A 17193-nucleotide genomic window follows, 5' to 3' on the forward strand; every position below is an offset into this window, starting at 1 on the left:
AGACCTCCTTTCAACGCCGAATACCACCTGGGCACAGTTGTTGGATGTCCGTAAGCATAGAAATTCAAACCACACCGCAGGCAAAGGACGCCGATAGATGAGGTCTAACGGGACGTGTCGGTGCCGATGATGTGGGGCGGAATTGAAAGACTTCTTCCGACAACTTCCCAACACACTCCCGCAACAAAGCGATGAATCCATTCATCAGAAGGTCGACTGCGGCTTGGTACTCGGTCGGTCTCGCATCTGAGCTGCCAAACCTTGACGATGATGGCCAGAGAGTCGCTCCAAAATGCAAGGCCTTCGCCATACCGACCAACGGCCCGGTGGAACGTGTTGAAGATATTGACCTACCGGGCGAACTGAAGGACCAAGTGTTGGTATTCAAGTATAAAGGGAAATACCATGCTATCGACCATGTAAGTCATGTCGGGTCTTTCGCTGAATGGCGCTCACTCTTCGTAGCAATGCCCACACTCGTCCTACCCACTCTCGCAGGGGAGTCTCTTTGACATTGAGGACTTTGGCATTGTTCTTAGTGCTGGAATAACATGTCCCAAGCATGACTGGTCCTTTGACATCTTCTCTGGCCAAGCAGACCGCGGCAAATATAAACTCAAGGTGTGGGAGGTACAACTACGTGACGCGAAAACATCCGACACGGATGACCAGGAGGTGTGGGTGAGGCGCAAGCAAAGGATTGGTTGAAAAGCCTCAATAGGTCTATCGGAGTTATTGGAAACCACTTAGACGCTACATTCTAACAGCAAACGCGTTAATATCTGCCCACGAAGAGTCAATGTTTGCAATGCCAAAACTGGCGAAGCTGATTCCCTTGGTTCATGGGATCGAGCTTCAAATCATCATCGCTTTGAGCACGTCCTTGGTTCGAACCGCCAATGGGCAAAGCTGTCTCACACTCTCACACTCTCTTGCAACCGATCTCGCAATACCTAGAATATTCGGTAAAGTGACGGTCAGTTTTGGGCGATCTCAAGGGGGAATGCACCTGGGCACTTGCTTGGCAAACAAGAACCCCAACCGCAGCGGATTCCGCGCTGGTGTTAATTTGGCAAGAAATCCCGACCATGGACTTCGTCTGTACATAATCCCATCCACAAATTAATTGGCTCGCCGATGTTGTTTTCTTGGGCGGCATTCTTCAAGTCGTTGACCCAGAAGAGGAGCATACATAAGTGACTATAGCCGACCGAGTCACTGGCCAAATTAACTATGTTCAAGGTCATGTTGGAGTTGTGGCACATTCCACAGAAATGGGACAGCCCTGGAAGATGTGACATTTCAAGCACCGGGCCGTGGGTTCGATACAGATCTTTGTATTGCTGCACAATTTGCCTGACTTCCATTTGCTAAATCCAAAAGTTCCGAGGTCCCTTTGGTTCCACGATCTGTCTCAGAAGGGGATGCGAGGTATGCATACAATCAACCCATGTGGAACGTGCACTGTTTTTGCACGGAAGAATCGGCATGCACTTCTGACATCCTTGGATATGTTCGTCTGTGAGCTGCCAACTGTGTGACGGGCACTCCCATCACCAGGTCACTCTGTCTTTGCCTTCCAGCGCCGTCTTCTGTCTTTGAACTTCGGTTCCAACCCTCATGGAGAAATCTGTGTGTTGATCCATTTGGCGATACAGACAATCACCCAAGAAACCTGAACTAGGTTCGGTGTGAAATGTAGGGGTGACACCGGAAGAGCTGTTGGACAACATTCCACCATCGACATACCAGGCAACCCTGACGGACAGGCGGGGTCCAAGAGATGCCACAACTCACGTGTCGCTGCTCTTCTCTTGCGGCTCATCGCCTCTGTAGAGAAGTCCTTGGATTCCTGCCTCCCTAACTGCGACTTTGTCTCACTGTCAAAAAAAGAAATGCATCTCCGAGTGATTACATTCGCTTTGATCTGGCTATTGCCTGTGGATGCAAGAAATTTGGATGGCTCAGATTCACATTATGACTTTGTCATTGTTGGAGGAGGCACCAGTGGGTTGGTTGTCGCCAACAGACTCTCAGAGTTGGGTGATGTCAGTGTGGCAGTCATCGAGGCTGGAGACTCGGTCCTAAACAACCATAACGTGTCAACGACTACTGGATACGGCCTGAGCTTTGGAACAGCTATTGACTGGGCGTACCAGACGGAAGATCAAATCTACGCTGGAGGGTCAAAACAGACTATGCGCGCGGGCAAGGCCATAGGTGGCACCAGCACAATCAATGGTATCATTTCCAAAATACCCCCTTCGATGTAACGGGTTTGGGTCAATTAACCTCGACCAGGAATGTCATACACACGAGCGCAGAAGGTGCAGATTGATTCCTGGGAAAAGTTTGGGAACAAAGGGTGGAATTGGGACAGTCTCTTTCCGTATTATCTCAAATCGGAGCAGTTCCAAGTTCCCACTGCAGACCAAGCTGCTAGAGGGGCCGACTACTATAAGAGCTACCACGGAGAACACGGTCCGCTTAAGGTTGGTTGGCCCAAGTTCATGACCAACAGCAGTGTGCTTCCGATCCTCGACCAAACCTTCCAGCAAGTCGGGGTCTCCTACAATAGGGATATCAATGGTGGAAGTATGGTAGGGCTCACAGTTCACCCTGATACCATCGACAGAGAGGCCAATGTTCGTCACGATGCCGCCCGAGCGTATTTTTGGCCTTATGAAAACCGCTCTAATCTCAAAATCATCTCGAATACCTACGCAAACAAGATTGTGTGGGGTGAAGACTCGGGTGGTGATGCGGTGGCTGTTGGGGTCGAGGTCCGAGGAGTCGAGGGAGTGGAAACCATCTACGCCTCGAAAGAAGTTATACTGTCTGCGGGCTCCTTGAAGTCGCCGGCGATTTTGGAACATTCGGGCATCGGAAACTCGGACATTCTCAAAAAGCATGGAATTTCGCTGAAAGTGAACATCTCGTCCATTGGCGAGAATTTACAGGACCAAACCAACAATGGGCTATTCTATGAAGGAAAGGAGTTTTTGCTCGGCCTGCCAACCTTCTCTGCCCTCCCCTCCGCCGAACAAATTTATGGAGACGACTCATCCACCGTTGCTTCTAGGGTGAGCTCAAATCTTGCAGACTACGCAAAAAATGTCTCAATTGCCTCGAAAGGTGCGGTCCAGGAAGCGAATGTGCTAGCTGCTCTCCAGCTGCAGTATGACCTGGTCTTCAAATCCCATGTGCCATTTGCGGAGATTGTCCTCATTCCGATTGGGCACTCGTTCTCCAGCGAATACTGGCCACTTTTGCCGTTTTCAAGGGGCAGCGTGCACATCCAGTCCCCCGATCCGTCGGAAGCTCCCGCGATCAATCCGAACTACTTCATGTTTGCGCCAGACCTGGATGCCCAAGTCGGTGTCGCGCGCTTCATTCGGAAGGCATTTGAAACCTCTCCATTAAATCATTTGGTCGGGGAAGAGTACGCGCCAGGGTTTGAGCATGTGCCGGAGGATGCTTCGGACCCAGTCTGGCAAAGTTGGATCAGGTCAAATTGTGAGTCCCATCGAAACCCAGAAGAAAGATTTTGACGACTAATGCGATCTCAGATCGATCCAACTTCCATCCGGTCGGCACTGTGAGCATGCTATCTCGGGACAAGGGTGGTGCGGTTGGCCCTGACCTGAAAGTTTATGGCACCAAGAATGTGCGAGTTATCGATGCTTCTGTCGTGCCCTTTCAGCTTTGTGGCCACTTAACAAGCACCCTCTATGCCATAGCCGAGAGAGCATCTGACCTGATCAAGAAAAGATACATATTTTAACATCCCGGCGTCCTTGCATGGTAACCTTGGGATGACGCATCAAACGGCCCTGGAGCTCCGAGCACCGAGGAGAAGGATTTGGAAAAGCGACCTCAGGACTTGTAGGGTCAACCCATCACTGTATATAGTCACTGGAAAGAGGGGTTCATGGATAGGTACGAGAAACGATTCAATTAATGCCAGCTATAGATTTGAGTGTTACATCCGGACAGCGTGCAATCTTGTAGATGACAAGAGTAGCAGCAAACTTGAAATGTGCAAAGGTTGAACCTTGGAAAATGCCCAGGTGGGTGCTGAGCTCTTAACAGAATTACTACATCTGCTCGGTGGTTAAAACTTGAAATGATTGAAAATTATTGCGATTTTAGAATCAAGTCTCGTCAATTTCGAGATTGAGGATGATCAATTGGATAAACATCTGGAGTCGACTAGAATAACTATAAGCACGCCATATCACGCACTCCGTACATTCTCTCTTTTCTTTCCCAAAGTGGTAAAAATGAAGGGCTGAGCACGCCATACTGTCTACTAGTGTGTGATTTCGCAAGCCATTACCTTATACCAGAGATCTCACGCCGTAGATTTGCATAGGATTAGCGGGGTAGATGGTAGATGACAACCTAAGAAGGGTTAAGTGTACTTCAAGATATCAAAAACACGGGATGTGGAAAGTAGAATCCACGTCTAGTATAAAGCCGATATAACTATCCCTTTGGACCCGGATCCATCGCATTTTCAAAGCATTTCTCTCACTGATCCGACTTGTTCTGAGAGACAAAGAAAATAAAATGTCATACATCGCACCACCATTGACGCAAGGTGTGGGATATGGGGTCGTCGTGGGTCTGGGTCTGTCTTTTGCGGCTGGTAAGAATCATTGCACTCACCAACTGCACGTTGTTGACACATTCAGTAATGATACTCGTAACCAAGCTGTTGAAATCAACTACAGGAGAGGATAATGCAAAGGTTGAGACGTGAGTACGAGCTTGAATTGACGTTTGAACTGCGGCTGATGCGGTATAGATTTATTGTCGCTGATCGAAAAGTCCGGACTGGGTTGATTGCTTCTGCTGTTGTCTCGGTAAGAGCTGGCGCCAAAAGAATTGGGATTGAATTAAACTTATCGAACTGATGAATAGTCTTGGCTTTGGAGTACAATGTTATTGAGCACCACACTGGTGGCTTACCAGTATGGCATTAGTGGTCCGTTTTGGTATGGCGCTGGATGCTCTCCTATGATCGTTTGTTTTGCATATCTTGGTATTGTATGCAAAAAACGTGTTCCTAATGCCCATACTGTTCTTGAAGTTATCAAGTATCGATACGGTATTGCAGACCGGTTTCAGCAATGGCTCAAACCTACTACCTAATGCTGAGATATAGACTAAGAGGAATTATAGGGACCACTGCACATGTCAGCTTTATCTTTTTAGCTATCGTGAACAACCTCTTCAACACGATCAATATGATTTTAGGTGCTGCAGCTACCATCACCTCTCTGTGGGTCTTATCTCCACTTCCCGGCCTGTCTTAGATCGATTCTCACAATGAACAGAACAGGGATACACATCATGGCTTCAACCTTTCTATTGCCGATTGGGGTCATAATATACACACTGATGGGGGGTATCAAGGCAACGTAAGTGGGATTCGGCAAAATCGCGAATAGAATATTGGAAGGCTGCTGCTAATGGACACCTAATACATAGGTTTTTAACGGACTATATCCATACATTAATCATTTTGATTCTTTGTTGTTATCTAACGACCAAGGCATTGACAAACCCGGAGGTTTCTTCGATTGGAGGGCTGTATGACCTGGTACAGGCAGCCCAGCCTCGCCACATGGTTGATGGGAACCTCGGCGGGTCCCTTCTCACTATGTCATCTCAACAGGGGATCTGCTTCGGAATCATCTTAATGGTCTCAAACTTCGGAGCTGTCATAGTGAGTATACATAGAGAGATCCAATCCTTCGGTTCCATAAGGCCTGCTGACTCGTACCTATCAGATGGATGCTGGATATTTTACCAAAGCATTTGCTGCATCGCCCGAGGCAGTTGTACCTGGATATGTGGTTGGGGGCATATGCTACTTCAGCATTCCGTGGGCACTGGGGACAGTCATGGGGATGACTGCGCTGGGATTGGAGACCAGCAAATCATTTCCTACATTCCCTCGGGTAAATATATATCCCAGATGCTTGACTCTGGACTCCCCGTTCACTCGACTGACCATTTCCAGCAAATGACAAGTGAGGAAGTCACAGGAGGGCTAGCCCTACCATATGGAGCGATGGCAATTGCAGGCAAAGGCGGCGCTGTCGCAACTCTGCTCATGACATTCATGTCCGTGACCTCGACCTTGTCAGCTCAGGTGATTGCCGTCTCCTCAATCATATCTTTTGATGTTTACAAAACGTACTGGAACTACAACGCAAGCGGTGCCAACTTGATTCGATGGAGCCAGATTGGCGTTGTGATGTTTGGGCTCATCGCCGCGGGCCTCACTGCTGTCTTTAACCATATTGGACTTGACATGGGCTGGACGCTATACATGATTGGTAAGTGCGGTTTCAAAAGTTTACTGATATGCGAGTAACCCCGGAATAGGTATCATAGTATGTCCCGGTATGTTCCCTTTGATACTCGCAATTCTATGGAAAAAGCAAAGCCAAGCTGCTGCCATAGCATCAGCCTACCTAGGCATGGCAACCGGTATCGGCATTTGGCTAGGCACCGCGTACAATTTTTACGACGCTATCGATATCACTACAACTGGTGCTACATTACCGTGCATGTATGGCACACTTGGCTCAGCGCTGAGTCCACTTCTATATTCCTTCTTGATTACTATGATCGCCCCACAAAAGTTTGACTGGAAATCGATGAAAGAAAGCCATCTATTTGTTAGTGAGCAGACAGTGAGCCATGCAGCACAGGAAGACAAGGCACCTCAGAACATCGAGAAGCGTTCGATTCGATATGCCCTGTTTTGGGCTATAGCAACATTCTTCGGAATTTGGGTTCTTTGGCCACTGCCAATGTATGCTGCAAAATTCATCATGGGTAAAAAGGTGAGGGCTCTTGGGCGGGAAAAAACCCACCTCGGATGTACAGGAATTGCTAACTGAAATAAGCTGTTTATTGCATGGGTCACAGGTTCCTTGATATGGCTTTGGTCCACTCTAGTCGTGATAGGAATATACCCGCTGTGGAATGGTCGTGATCAGATTGTGTTTATCATCCGGAAATTTGTTACCAGCAAAATATGAGGAGAGCACAACTCTCCAGAAAAGAGCGATGTGAAACCTTGGAAAGTTGTGGAGTGAAGTGACGAAAGATTTCCTCGGATTTCTGGTTTGAGAATCTTACAAGGTTTCTTGAAAGATAAATCACTGCCTGATTGCATACAGCTGTCAGTCTATGCTTTTGACAGGATCTGAAACATGCGAGAAACCAGGTAGAAGGATCCATGGATGTATATAGCAACAGTTCAAATGAGATAACTCTAACCTCCTACCCCTGAAGAAATGAATTGACCCATCACCCAAAAACGAGTGGTTCTTGAGCAACAACAACCAAGCCTTGAATCAAAGAACAATCCATGGATCTAATGTGGCCACATATGATCGAGCAAGCAAAACATAGTACTTCCTTACAGTATATACGCCAAGTTAGAAAAGCAACAAGCAAACAAATGACAAACAAACATTAAACACACTCCAGGGCTAGGCACAAAAGCTTCAGCAGATAAGTCGGGTATCTGAGCCACATATAGGGCCCATCAACAACGCCTCCACAATCTCGCCCTTGATTCCAACCCCTCGGCCTGCTTGAAGAATGACCATAGCATTGGGATGGATACCGCTACTGACAAGGGAGCCTCGCACATCCACGGGCCCAACACTAATACTAGTGGCATACAATCTGGCATCGGACCGAGAACCGGTAACCACTGCGAGATGGTACTCGGTGTGCATAGCATCGAGAGGAAAGTGATGTGTAAGAACAACAGCAACACGGGGCAAGCCTAGTTGGGTCATCGAAGGCTTAGCGACCGCAGCGCGAGAACTCTCACCCGAGCCGCTGAGCTTCTGCAAGGAAGGCAGAACTAAGAGGTTGAGCCCAACTAGCGCTGACTTCGAGTCACAAGAGAGCAAAAATAGAAGCTTTGATTTACGTCCCTTTGATGTAGATTCGGCGTTCACGGGTACGGTCGCAAAGCTGGTCTGACTGCCAGGTTTCATGGAGACACGCCTGAAATGGACAGTGCCACCTAGGCACCCAACAGTGGAATTGAGATCTAGCTCAGCTTTAGGAGCATGATTGATGATGAGCACCACATCTGTGCTGACACTGAGGTGATGCTCCAGGTTCCCATCCGGTGTACTGTGAGTGACACCGAGATCCACAGTGTCGAAGCCCCATGAAGTCAAACACGATGAAATTGCCAAGTAGTTGTCCCTCTGAATTTGGTTGCGATGATTCAAACCTCCGCCATTCACACTGAGTATACCCACGCGAGGTTTTTCAAATACCTTTACTGTGTGAATTCCCGCCTTCGCGAGTAGGCCTACAGCCCCACTGGCAACTGAAAGAGACTCCCCACAAGCAACGATTTGGTAACCAAGAGGGATGTGGCTCCCAGGCTCCTGCACATTTTGGCCAACAAGGATCTTATCGTTTAGGAACTGAACGCTTTGTTTTCCAGAACGATCAAGTGCTGTATCTTCAAGATCAACTACAGCGTTGGCGTTAGAAGGAATTGGTGCTCCAGAAGTCACCTTAGCAATTCTTCCTAGTTGCAGGGGCTTTGACCCTGAATTGATGCCAGCGTTGATAACGGATGTTCCCGGAAAGACTCCCTTCACGGGACTGCCTTCTTCCACAACAACTGCATAGCCATCCACGGCACTGCATCGCAACGTCGGTACCATTGTGGCGGCGTGGACGTCTTCGGCAATGACTGAGCCGATGATTGATGCGCTCACTGGCTTGTCGATTGCAACAGGGGAGGTGATGTGACTGCTGATTATGCGAAGAGCTTCCTGCACAGATATCATGGTGCGAGGGCAAGTCGAATGTCTCTGAGTAGAAGTGATAGTATGGACCGGGACACTGTGAGCATGGTTTGCATAGTGATGGTGTCTTGCTTGGGACTGCTGTTGACATTGAGGCTGAGACTGGGATGCGCGCTGAGTAGCAGTGAAACAAGAGTCTCCCCGCAGATTTTCCATATCGTCAAAGTCCATGATAATAGAGATAGAGCCAATGGCAGACATTTTTGCTTGGAGTGGTATTCGCAGACTGGCGTTCGGGTGAGTTACAAGGCAAGTGACCGAGTATGATATGGAAATGAGTCAATGTCTTGAACTGTCAAGGAATTTGAGCAACAATCGGGCCGTCTCAGTCCTTGGAATGTTTTGATTGCCTCTGGATCCGCGAAGCCCCCGAAGAACCGGACCTCGGAAAACAGACGAGGTGGGCCCTAAGCGACCTGCCCAAGTCGCCCCCAAGCGAACAACGCAGGAGATCGGAATGTCTTCAAAAAGGGAAGGTAGGGGGAGGGGGTCGAAAATAACGTTAATGATGATATTTTCGAAGCCGACGTATTGCAGGCTGCAAGGTCAAGTCTACTCTGCTTTCAGAACCAGAGACTCCTGATGGTATCATATGAAAGTTCGCTCTTGGGTCCAATTGGTGATATCAAGACCACTGCTCGATTAATGACCAGCCACTTCGCTTAGTTGTCATCTGTCGGTGGTTTGCTATCCCGCGAGCTTGGAATTTTGGACATAGGCCAGCTTAGGTCGGCGAGAAATCATTCCAAGATTTTCCTTTGCTCCTCTTGAATCAATGCTTCTTGGGTTGTTAGTATACTTTCATTATGATCTTGTAGATGAAATTCCTTGCTCAGTAGCCATTTTCCCTGGTCACCATGCAAAGGTCCTTGTTCCAGGTTGAAGATGATATTGTCAAGAGTGATGATCCCACGAGAAATTCCCCAGACCCAGGATCAATGATACTTGCGAATCTATAGACAAAAGATTGAAGCCGATTAAAAAAAAAAAAAAAGAAAAAACTCCGGTCTTTTTTCAGCGAAAGGCTAGGAAGTGGGCCTGGAGGAAAGTGGATCGTCCGGGGGAGAGGCGGGGTAAAGACGTAAGCGAGAAGACTATGAGGCGGTCCTCGAGACGAAACCCCTTTTCACACATCATGAATGTTAGTAACGCACGTCAAAAGTCAACGACAGAGGGCAGCGCCACAGGCAGGGCGCAACGGCGCGTCAGACCTTCACGGGCGCGGGGGTTGAGAACTAGGACAGGATGGTATGTGGAATTTTTAGTTCACATCAATGACCGAGTACCGCCTGAGCGAAAATTAACATCGCTAACATATCGCAGCCTGACCTGCAGGGAGCGACGTGTGAAATGTGATGACGGCAAGCCTACGTGTTTGCGTTGCTCCAAGTCTGACCGAGTTTGTCGGTATGCTCCAAGCTCGAGGCAGAACTTGCAGCAGAATTGTGCCCAGGAGGTTGATCAATCAACCGTGACGGAAATTGTGACTGGTGATGAACTCAACGTAGTGCAATCAAATCCAAGGGAGAGCGGGTGTGAGGGGGTGTGCGCTTGGGTAAACGGGGCCGATCCAAGTTCCGCCCGGAATTCCTTGTCAAGCCCACAGACACAACGGGCAAACGTGGGAGCACCACCTTACCTTGAGGTAACTTCCTCAGCTCTTGTTGAACATGGTCGGACTCAACCGAGCGATCTAATTGAGGGCCTTCCGGGTGACTGTTCGAACGAGCTCAATGAGCAGAGCATGCCAAGTTTTGACTCGGCTCTCTCAAATTCTCCACTTTCGCTGAGCCAGGCTTCTCTGCTCAACACATCGCCATTTGAGTGGTATGATCTGTTAGCGCGGGATGCTATTCACCACATTCAAAGACAGAGCGAAACTTCAACCAGTGATACAAGATGGAAGTTCCCTGAGATTGCTCTCTCTCGTCGACAGTCCCCAGCCCCAGAGTGCCCAGATGCTCAGCCCGGGCATGTCTGGAAACACCGCGAGCAACACCGGCTCTCTCGAGAAATTCCAAATCAGCACACAGAATCGCGTCTTCCGGATCATTGCCAGCTATCTCGAATATGGAACACAGCAAGTCGGATAGAACTATCTGCAACCGATCTGAAGTTTTTCCGATACTACACCGAAGTTGTTGCGCCAATCCTTGACTTGTTTGACACAGGTAAGCACTTTAGTAATGTTGTACCTCATCTCGCATTGCAGAACACCGGGCTTTTGAAGTCGATCCTGGCAGTTGGGGCAAAACATATGTCCCTTGCTACTTCGGCCGCACCGGAGGACAAGGCCTCGGGTGGTGATACCGCCCCCGACGATAACAGTCCGCTATCATACACAGCAGCTGGATTCTCATCAGAACCAGAGATAACCGCAAGACCCATGGCTACGCAATATTATTACGAAACACTTCAGTATCTATCGCAAACATTGCTTTATCCCTCTTACGCCGACTCTCATGAGATATTGGCCACAGCCAGCATGATAAGCACGTACGAGATGTTCGACACTGACAGCGCCCCAAACAGTGGGGTCTGGGAACAGCATCTTAGAGGATCTTTCTGGATACAGAGATCTCAAGACAATGATGGCGAGTCCGTTGATGGGTTGAGGCAGGCTGTGTGGTGGGCTTGGCTCAGACAGGACATTTGGGCGGCCTTTCAGGCTGGGAGACCCACTATCACCATCTGGAGCGCCCGAAAGCCCCTTGAAGCGCTGAACTCGGACGAACTTGCAACAAGAATTGTCTACATTTGTGGCAAGTGCGTTAAATATGCATCTGGTGCAACGCTTTCAGACCAGGATCCTAGGGAGAGAATCAACAACGGCGATCGGCTTCTCCACACACTTGACGAGTGGTATCATGTGCTCCCATCTTCGTACCAACCAGTCGCTATTACAAAGGATGAAAAGTCTACTGCTATGTTCCCATCCATCTGGATCCACCCACCAAATCATGCGGGTGCAATGCAGATGTATCACTTTGCCAGAGCAATTGTTTTGCTGAATCAACCTACCTTGGGAGGACTGAATGCTTACATGCAGCGCGAGAAAGAGCTCACCGAAAGCGTGAAAATGGTCTGTGGTATCGCCAATTCCTGCCAAAGTCACGAGCCGGCGAAAGCGTTTGTCAACGTCCAGGCCTTATTTGGAGGTAAGAGAGTCACAAACTTGATTTGGGCTAACTTACTGACAAATTCTGAGTCGGTCAATTTGTTCGATCATCTGAAGTACGTGATGAGCTTCTCCGTATTCTGAATGAAATGTTGAAGATCAGCAAATTCCCCGCTAGAGAAGTTGTTGCTCGACTGAAAAAAGTTTGGCAGGAGTAATGTTGGTCGAATACAACGAATATTGGCTACAGACCGGCTCTCACTTTTCTGATATCCATAGGAATGATATTCTTATACCCCTTTACAATGATTGACATTTGGACACTGCACTAGCATAGGCGTTCAAGGGATCAAAAGTTAAATTGGAAATGAGTCGGTGGCTGCTATACTCTAACATTCCCAAACAATGTGGGAAGCATTGGGCGTATCGTTCTCTTCATGTATTGTAATAAACGGAGATTGCTACCACGCACCAACAATACCAGCCACTGGGATATCAATACCGGTCGTGTAAGACGCACCATCAGAAAGTAGGTATACGTAAGCTCCGCCGAGCTCCTTGGGGTCAGCTAACCTGGGCATGCCGCCGTAGTATTGCATTTTGAGATCCCAGTCTGGAGCTTGATCAACAAAGTACGTCATGGCAGTTTTAATGAAGCCAGGTGAGATTGAGTTGACGCGGATGCCATGCTTTGCCCACTCCATGGCAAGTGTATGCGTCATATTCCGCACTGCGCCCTTTGTAGCCCCATAGGGAGCCGAAGGCGCGGCGCGGTTGGGTCGGTAGGACGTCATGGATGCAGTGAAAACGATGGATCCTTTGATACCCAGATCAATAAACCGACGGGCCACCGTAGTAGCGCAGAAGTAGGCGCCAAATACATTGAGATTAAACAATTGGTCCAGCTGGGCGCGTGTGAAGTCCAAAGCGGGTTGGTGCTTCGTCATTCCAGCATTTGCGATAAACCCGTGTATAGCACCTTGCGTGGCGATCACAGCATCGATTGCAGAGTTGACGCTGTCTTCAGAGGTCACATCACAGTGGACATAGTGCAGTCGCTTGACATGGGCCTTTTGCAGAGCAGCAAACTCCTCACCGGGTTCGAAGACATCCAGACTGAAAATGGCTGCCGCATCGTTGGCTAAACAGACCTCTGCAAGGGCTAGGCCAATGCCTCTGTTGGCACCGGTAATGGCAATGACCTTGCCCCGTAGTGTGATTTTCCAGTCATGATGTGGGCCTGGCTGAGTGTCCAGGACCGTGGGGGGCGCATTTGTGGTTGTTTGCTGTCCTGCAGTCGCCCCGCTGTGGTCGCCGTTGTTGTTGACGATCGGAGTGTTGGGAATACTTGGAGGCATGGCGAGGAATGTACTTAAAAAGTCAGGAATCAAAAGAGGTGGGTGGGACCTAGAACTGGGTATGCGGTCCGACTTTTAAATACCGTCATGGTTCCAAAATCCGCGACATCGAAGAGAGGTGGCTTAAGGAGTTGGGGAGTCGTGTTAGCTTCGCCAAATGGCAATCCGAGAATAGCGGCTTTGCGAAATTACCGGACCCCGCATGTTGGGAACGAGTGCGGTGGTAACAATTCTCTCAGTGGTCGAGGCGAGCTCGATTCAACGGAGGTTGTGTAGTTGGGGACTGAAATGTTCAATCGGGCCTCGTACCGAGGGCCATCTTGGCGAGTCATGCGGAGATGCCAAGGCCGCCATTAGCGAGTCACGGCCCCGACCTCTAACAGGGCTTCTAGTGAGTTTGAACTCATCTCCGGAGCACTCAAATCATAACCTTCACTACCTGACAGAACCCAGCTCCACTGCTTTCCAGCTATATATCGTCACATTTCCAGTTTCTGACACAAGCCCCGGGGTCCCTGTTTTATGAGCATTCTAAGCGGTATGCATTGATTGGAAGTTTGCACGTTCCGTCTCGCCATAGTCAATTTGTGGAGTAATCAAATCGAAATGATATCTTTAGGTACAATTCATCGAGTAGTAATCAGATACAATTCAAAAAGACCGGCCGCTGTGGCTGGGCTCAGGCAGTTTCTCATCTTTAAAATGTGGCCTCTGATTCTGTCCACGGATCAGGCGCAACTTGTGCCATGATAAATATTGCCCAGGTGTTCGCTCAGTGCCGTCAAAAGTCCTCCAGGAAGCTACTTCCAACCTTGGAAATGAGTGAACGTCATGCTTACTATACCAAGTTGTTGGGGATACTCCAGGGCTTCCCAATGTCATACGTTGTTTGTATCAATATACACCAGTTGCAGGTGGACATGCATATTCGACCCAGGATGCGTTTCATTGTATCATATTCTACATTGCTCATAGATGACATCATACCTCTAGATCGCTGTGTCGCAATAAGCCCGGTAAGAACTACGCAATTATTGGAATGTTCGAGGTTCGGGTTTGCTTTCGGCTCCATGATCATCAAAACGAAGGCTGCTGACAATAAGGTACCATCACTGGATGATACCAGATTTCAAGCGCCGACGAAGCCAAATGTGCAAGAACAGAAACACAATCACACCAACTGCTAGCATTGCGGAAATGACAGAGAATCCCATGATGTACTTTGGACTATCGTCTGCCGGGAACAGGTACTGCACGGTCTCCGTCAGTTTGGTGGGTCAATAGATGTAAATGGTAAGTAAAACACGTACCGAGCCATAAATTTGGGCCAAATTGCCCAGTGCATTCACCATCGCTAAAGCAACACCGCGAGCCTGTGGATGCATACCAGAGAATGCAGAGGAGGCATAAGCCAGGGTTCCTCCGTTGGTGGACCAAAGACCGGCTGCTATAAGGACAAGAAGCACGTATCGAGCAGTGAAGTTATATATTGTGCAGACAAGAATTGAACAGATTAGTGAAAATGCTAGCCAGCCGGCGATTATGAGGCCACGCCATGTGGGAACTTTGTCACCGTAGTAGGAGGTAATGCCAGTGGCGAGGAAGGCCACCCCGTAAATTGGGACAGTCAGCAGGTTGATTCTTTTGGTGGACGCCTGTCCAAAAAGCCCCCCCCACGAGTGTGGGATAGAAATATGTCAAAGTGCTTGAGCCGACAATGACCTAGAGATAATTTGTAAGCTGATGATACGAGGACGTAGCTCATGGAAGAAACAGGCGGTTAATCGGGCGAGGTATGAACGAACCATATAACCAATGACAAAGGTCCAGGTCCGCAGGTCTTGACAGGCCACTTTACAAGCACCTAAATTACTCAGGTGCCCATTGTCTGCAGAAGTAGCGGTCACATTCTCCCGTACTAGACGTGCCACAGCTATCTGTCGCTCGCGATCAGAGAGCCGTTTCGTAGTCGTGGGGAAATCCGGCAGAATAAAGATGGAAATGATTGCGAAGCCGATGGTGATAACACCTTCAATGATGAAAAGCCACCGCCAGCCTCGAATACCATGAACGCCCTCGAGGCCATCAACAATGCCGGCGGCAATCAGACCCCCAAATGCACCCGATAAAACGGCTGCTGAGATAAACACACCAAACCTTTTCGACTGTTCGGTTTGTTTGTACCACGAGGAAATGAGAAGAAGAACACCGGGGGCAAATCCGGCCTCGATACATCCCAAAATTGTCCTCAGAATCACAAGATGGGCAAAGCTTTTAACGACCGCCATGACACAGGTCAATGCACCCCAGAGGATCATGATCGAGGGAAGGAAGATGGAAGGTCGTGATCGGCCCAAAACAAGACTATTGAGAAGGTATTGTTAATGACCTCCACTTTGACGTAGCTTGTGACTGAAAGGGTAAAGATACTTGCTGGGAACCTCCAACAGGACATATCCAACAAAGAAGACAACCAGGGCAATGGAATATTGATTCGATGTCAGTCTGAGGTCTACCTCCATGCCAGAAATCTTCGCGTTTCCGATACTAAATGCATAAGGTCATTATCACTTCACAGCCATAACATCCAAACCCCTTCCAGGGGCACGGTCCCACTTACTTGGTTCTGTCCAGATAGGAGAGGAGGTACATAATCCAGATGGTAGGTAAGAGCGTAAGATCAATCTTTTTCACCAATGCCCTTTCCTCCTCAGGCGTGAAAGTGACTGCATCAATGACATCGACATTCTCAATTTGATGAGACGAAGTTTCCTTAGCCTGTTGCTCAACGTCGATAGGATCCATGATGGATTCCAAAGATTGGGGGTTGAGTCAGTATTTCCAGGGGTTGTAAGATGCGGCGGCTTCGGGAATTGGCTTTTTTCGAGAGTACCCAGGTGTTTATACTCCATCACCATTCACCACGTTCGGATGAAAGATCATCTTACTATCCGGAGAAGACTACGCCGCCCGGGGTTCGACCGCGCCAGTCGTTTGACGTATCGACGCAATGGTTGTACCCCGTAATCCAAGGGCAGCCAGGGCATCTGCACCCCGACCAATCATTCCGCGCGCCACTTGCCGCTCCCCGCAATCCGAGGATATTCGGGTGATTGGCCCGAGGCCATCGCATCGAGCCCAGCTGCGGAGTCTTTCGTCAGCGCCAATCACATCTGTAGTGTGACTTTTGAAAAACTTCCCGGGGCAATGATGATGGTCCTTTTGAAGGTACCGTGTGATGGGTCTGCGCTTCAGAGAAGATTGGGGTGGAAATGAGCTCGTGGTATATGTCATTAAAGGCCATTCCGACGTTTTAGCAGGAGAAATGTAAATGACAGTGTATACGGAGTAGGAAATGTTGCAATGGTACGGAGTATGGGCAGTGGAAGATGCATGAATGGGCATGTTTCTGCCCAGACGCGCTCTTAGGCGGAGCCCCTTTTGTAGCCCAGCAACCTGAAAACTTCGGATCGTTTGGCAATAAGGTATGCACTTCCCAGAATACACGAGGAATATCCCCAAGTGGAAGTAACGACCAGGTACTCCGTACAGGCGGAAATTAATGAATCGCAGAAATAACGCGTGGTACCCTGAAAGTAACGGTGCCGCGCGGTTACGCGTGAACGTGTACGCAATACCTGCACACTGCCTGTGATTGCACTCTCGGGGTCTCTCCACCGGCATTCCACCCGCGCAATTCATAGCAAAGCCACACCCACTTATCTTTAACTCTCGTGACACTTTAAGTGCAGTTTTGTTTTTGGGCTGTACCCGTACCCAGACCGGAAACTCGCCTCTACAACACCACGTTGGGATCAAACTTCGTCAAACAATGGCGAGTGGACAC

At 48.9% G+C, this 17193-nt stretch overlaps 8 protein-coding genes across 8 annotated transcripts; 5 read left to right on the forward strand and 3 right to left on the reverse strand.

Annotated features, from left to right (window-relative positions):
• Positions 1-191: 191 nt before the first annotated feature.
• Positions 192-708, forward strand: N7506_008190 (Rieske (2Fe-2S) protein; the record flags this gene model as incomplete). Its single annotated transcript, XM_056957483.1, has 2 exons — positions 192-419; positions 466-708. 2 exons carry the CDS (start codon positions 192-194, stop codon positions 706-708), a joined length of 471 nt encoding a protein of 156 aa, XP_056811817.1.
• Positions 709-1895: 1187 nt separating this feature from the next.
• N7506_008191 (uncharacterized protein) lies at positions 1896-2273 on the forward strand (the record flags this gene model as incomplete). The annotated part of the gene is made up of 1 exon (XM_056957484.1): positions 1896-2273. One exon carries the CDS (start codon positions 1896-1898, stop codon positions 2271-2273), a length of 378 nt encoding a protein of 125 aa, XP_056811818.1.
• A 30-nt stretch (positions 2274-2303) lies between these two features.
• On the forward strand, positions 2304-3551 carry N7506_008192 (GMC family oxidoreductase; the record flags this gene model as incomplete). The annotated part of the gene is made up of 1 exon (XM_056957485.1): positions 2304-3551. One exon carries the CDS (start codon positions 2304-2306, stop codon positions 3549-3551), a length of 1248 nt encoding a protein of 415 aa, XP_056811819.1.
• Positions 3552-4612: 1061 nt separating this feature from the next.
• Positions 4613-6920, forward strand: N7506_008193 (sodium:solute symporter family protein; the record flags this gene model as incomplete). The annotated part of the gene is made up of 9 exons (XM_056957486.1): positions 4613-4761; positions 4811-4868; positions 4927-5113; positions 5188-5287; positions 5348-5426; positions 5468-5734; positions 5799-5969; positions 6032-6350; positions 6400-6920. The coding sequence occupies 9 exons, from the start codon at positions 4613-4615 to the stop codon at positions 6918-6920; spliced, it is 1851 nt and encodes a 616-aa protein (XP_056811820.1).
• A 612-nt stretch (positions 6921-7532) lies between these two features.
• On the reverse strand, positions 7533-9071 carry N7506_008194 (uncharacterized protein; the record flags this gene model as incomplete). Its single annotated transcript, XM_056957487.1, has 1 exon — positions 7533-9071. One exon carries the CDS (start codon positions 9069-9071, stop codon positions 7533-7535), a length of 1539 nt encoding a protein of 512 aa, XP_056811821.1.
• Positions 9072-10005: 934 nt separating this feature from the next.
• Positions 10006-12206, forward strand: N7506_008195 (Zn(II)2Cys6 transcription factor; the record flags this gene model as incomplete). Its single annotated transcript, XM_056957488.1, has 3 exons — positions 10006-10118; positions 10194-12028; positions 12079-12206. 3 exons carry the CDS (start codon positions 10006-10008, stop codon positions 12204-12206), a joined length of 2076 nt encoding a protein of 691 aa, XP_056811822.1.
• Positions 12207-12449: 243 nt separating this feature from the next.
• Positions 12450-13346, reverse strand: N7506_008196 (uncharacterized protein; the record flags this gene model as incomplete). Its single annotated transcript, XM_056957489.1, has 1 exon — positions 12450-13346. One exon carries the CDS (start codon positions 13344-13346, stop codon positions 12450-12452), a length of 897 nt encoding a protein of 298 aa, XP_056811823.1.
• A 1109-nt stretch (positions 13347-14455) lies between these two features.
• On the reverse strand, positions 14456-16151 carry N7506_008197 (major facilitator superfamily domain-containing protein; the record flags this gene model as incomplete). The annotated part of the gene is made up of 5 exons (XM_056957490.1): positions 14456-14596; positions 14657-15001; positions 15152-15710; positions 15777-15893; positions 15967-16151. 5 exons carry the CDS (start codon positions 16149-16151, stop codon positions 14456-14458), a joined length of 1347 nt encoding a protein of 448 aa, XP_056811824.1.
• Positions 16152-17193: the final 1042 nt, after the last annotated feature.

Source organism: Penicillium brevicompactum (assembly GCF_028827555.1).
Source record: "Penicillium brevicompactum strain IBT 35665 chromosome Unknown utg000005l_segment0_segment0, whole genome shotgun sequence".
NCBI lineage: Eukaryota > Fungi > Ascomycota > Eurotiomycetes > Eurotiales > Aspergillaceae > Penicillium > Penicillium brevicompactum.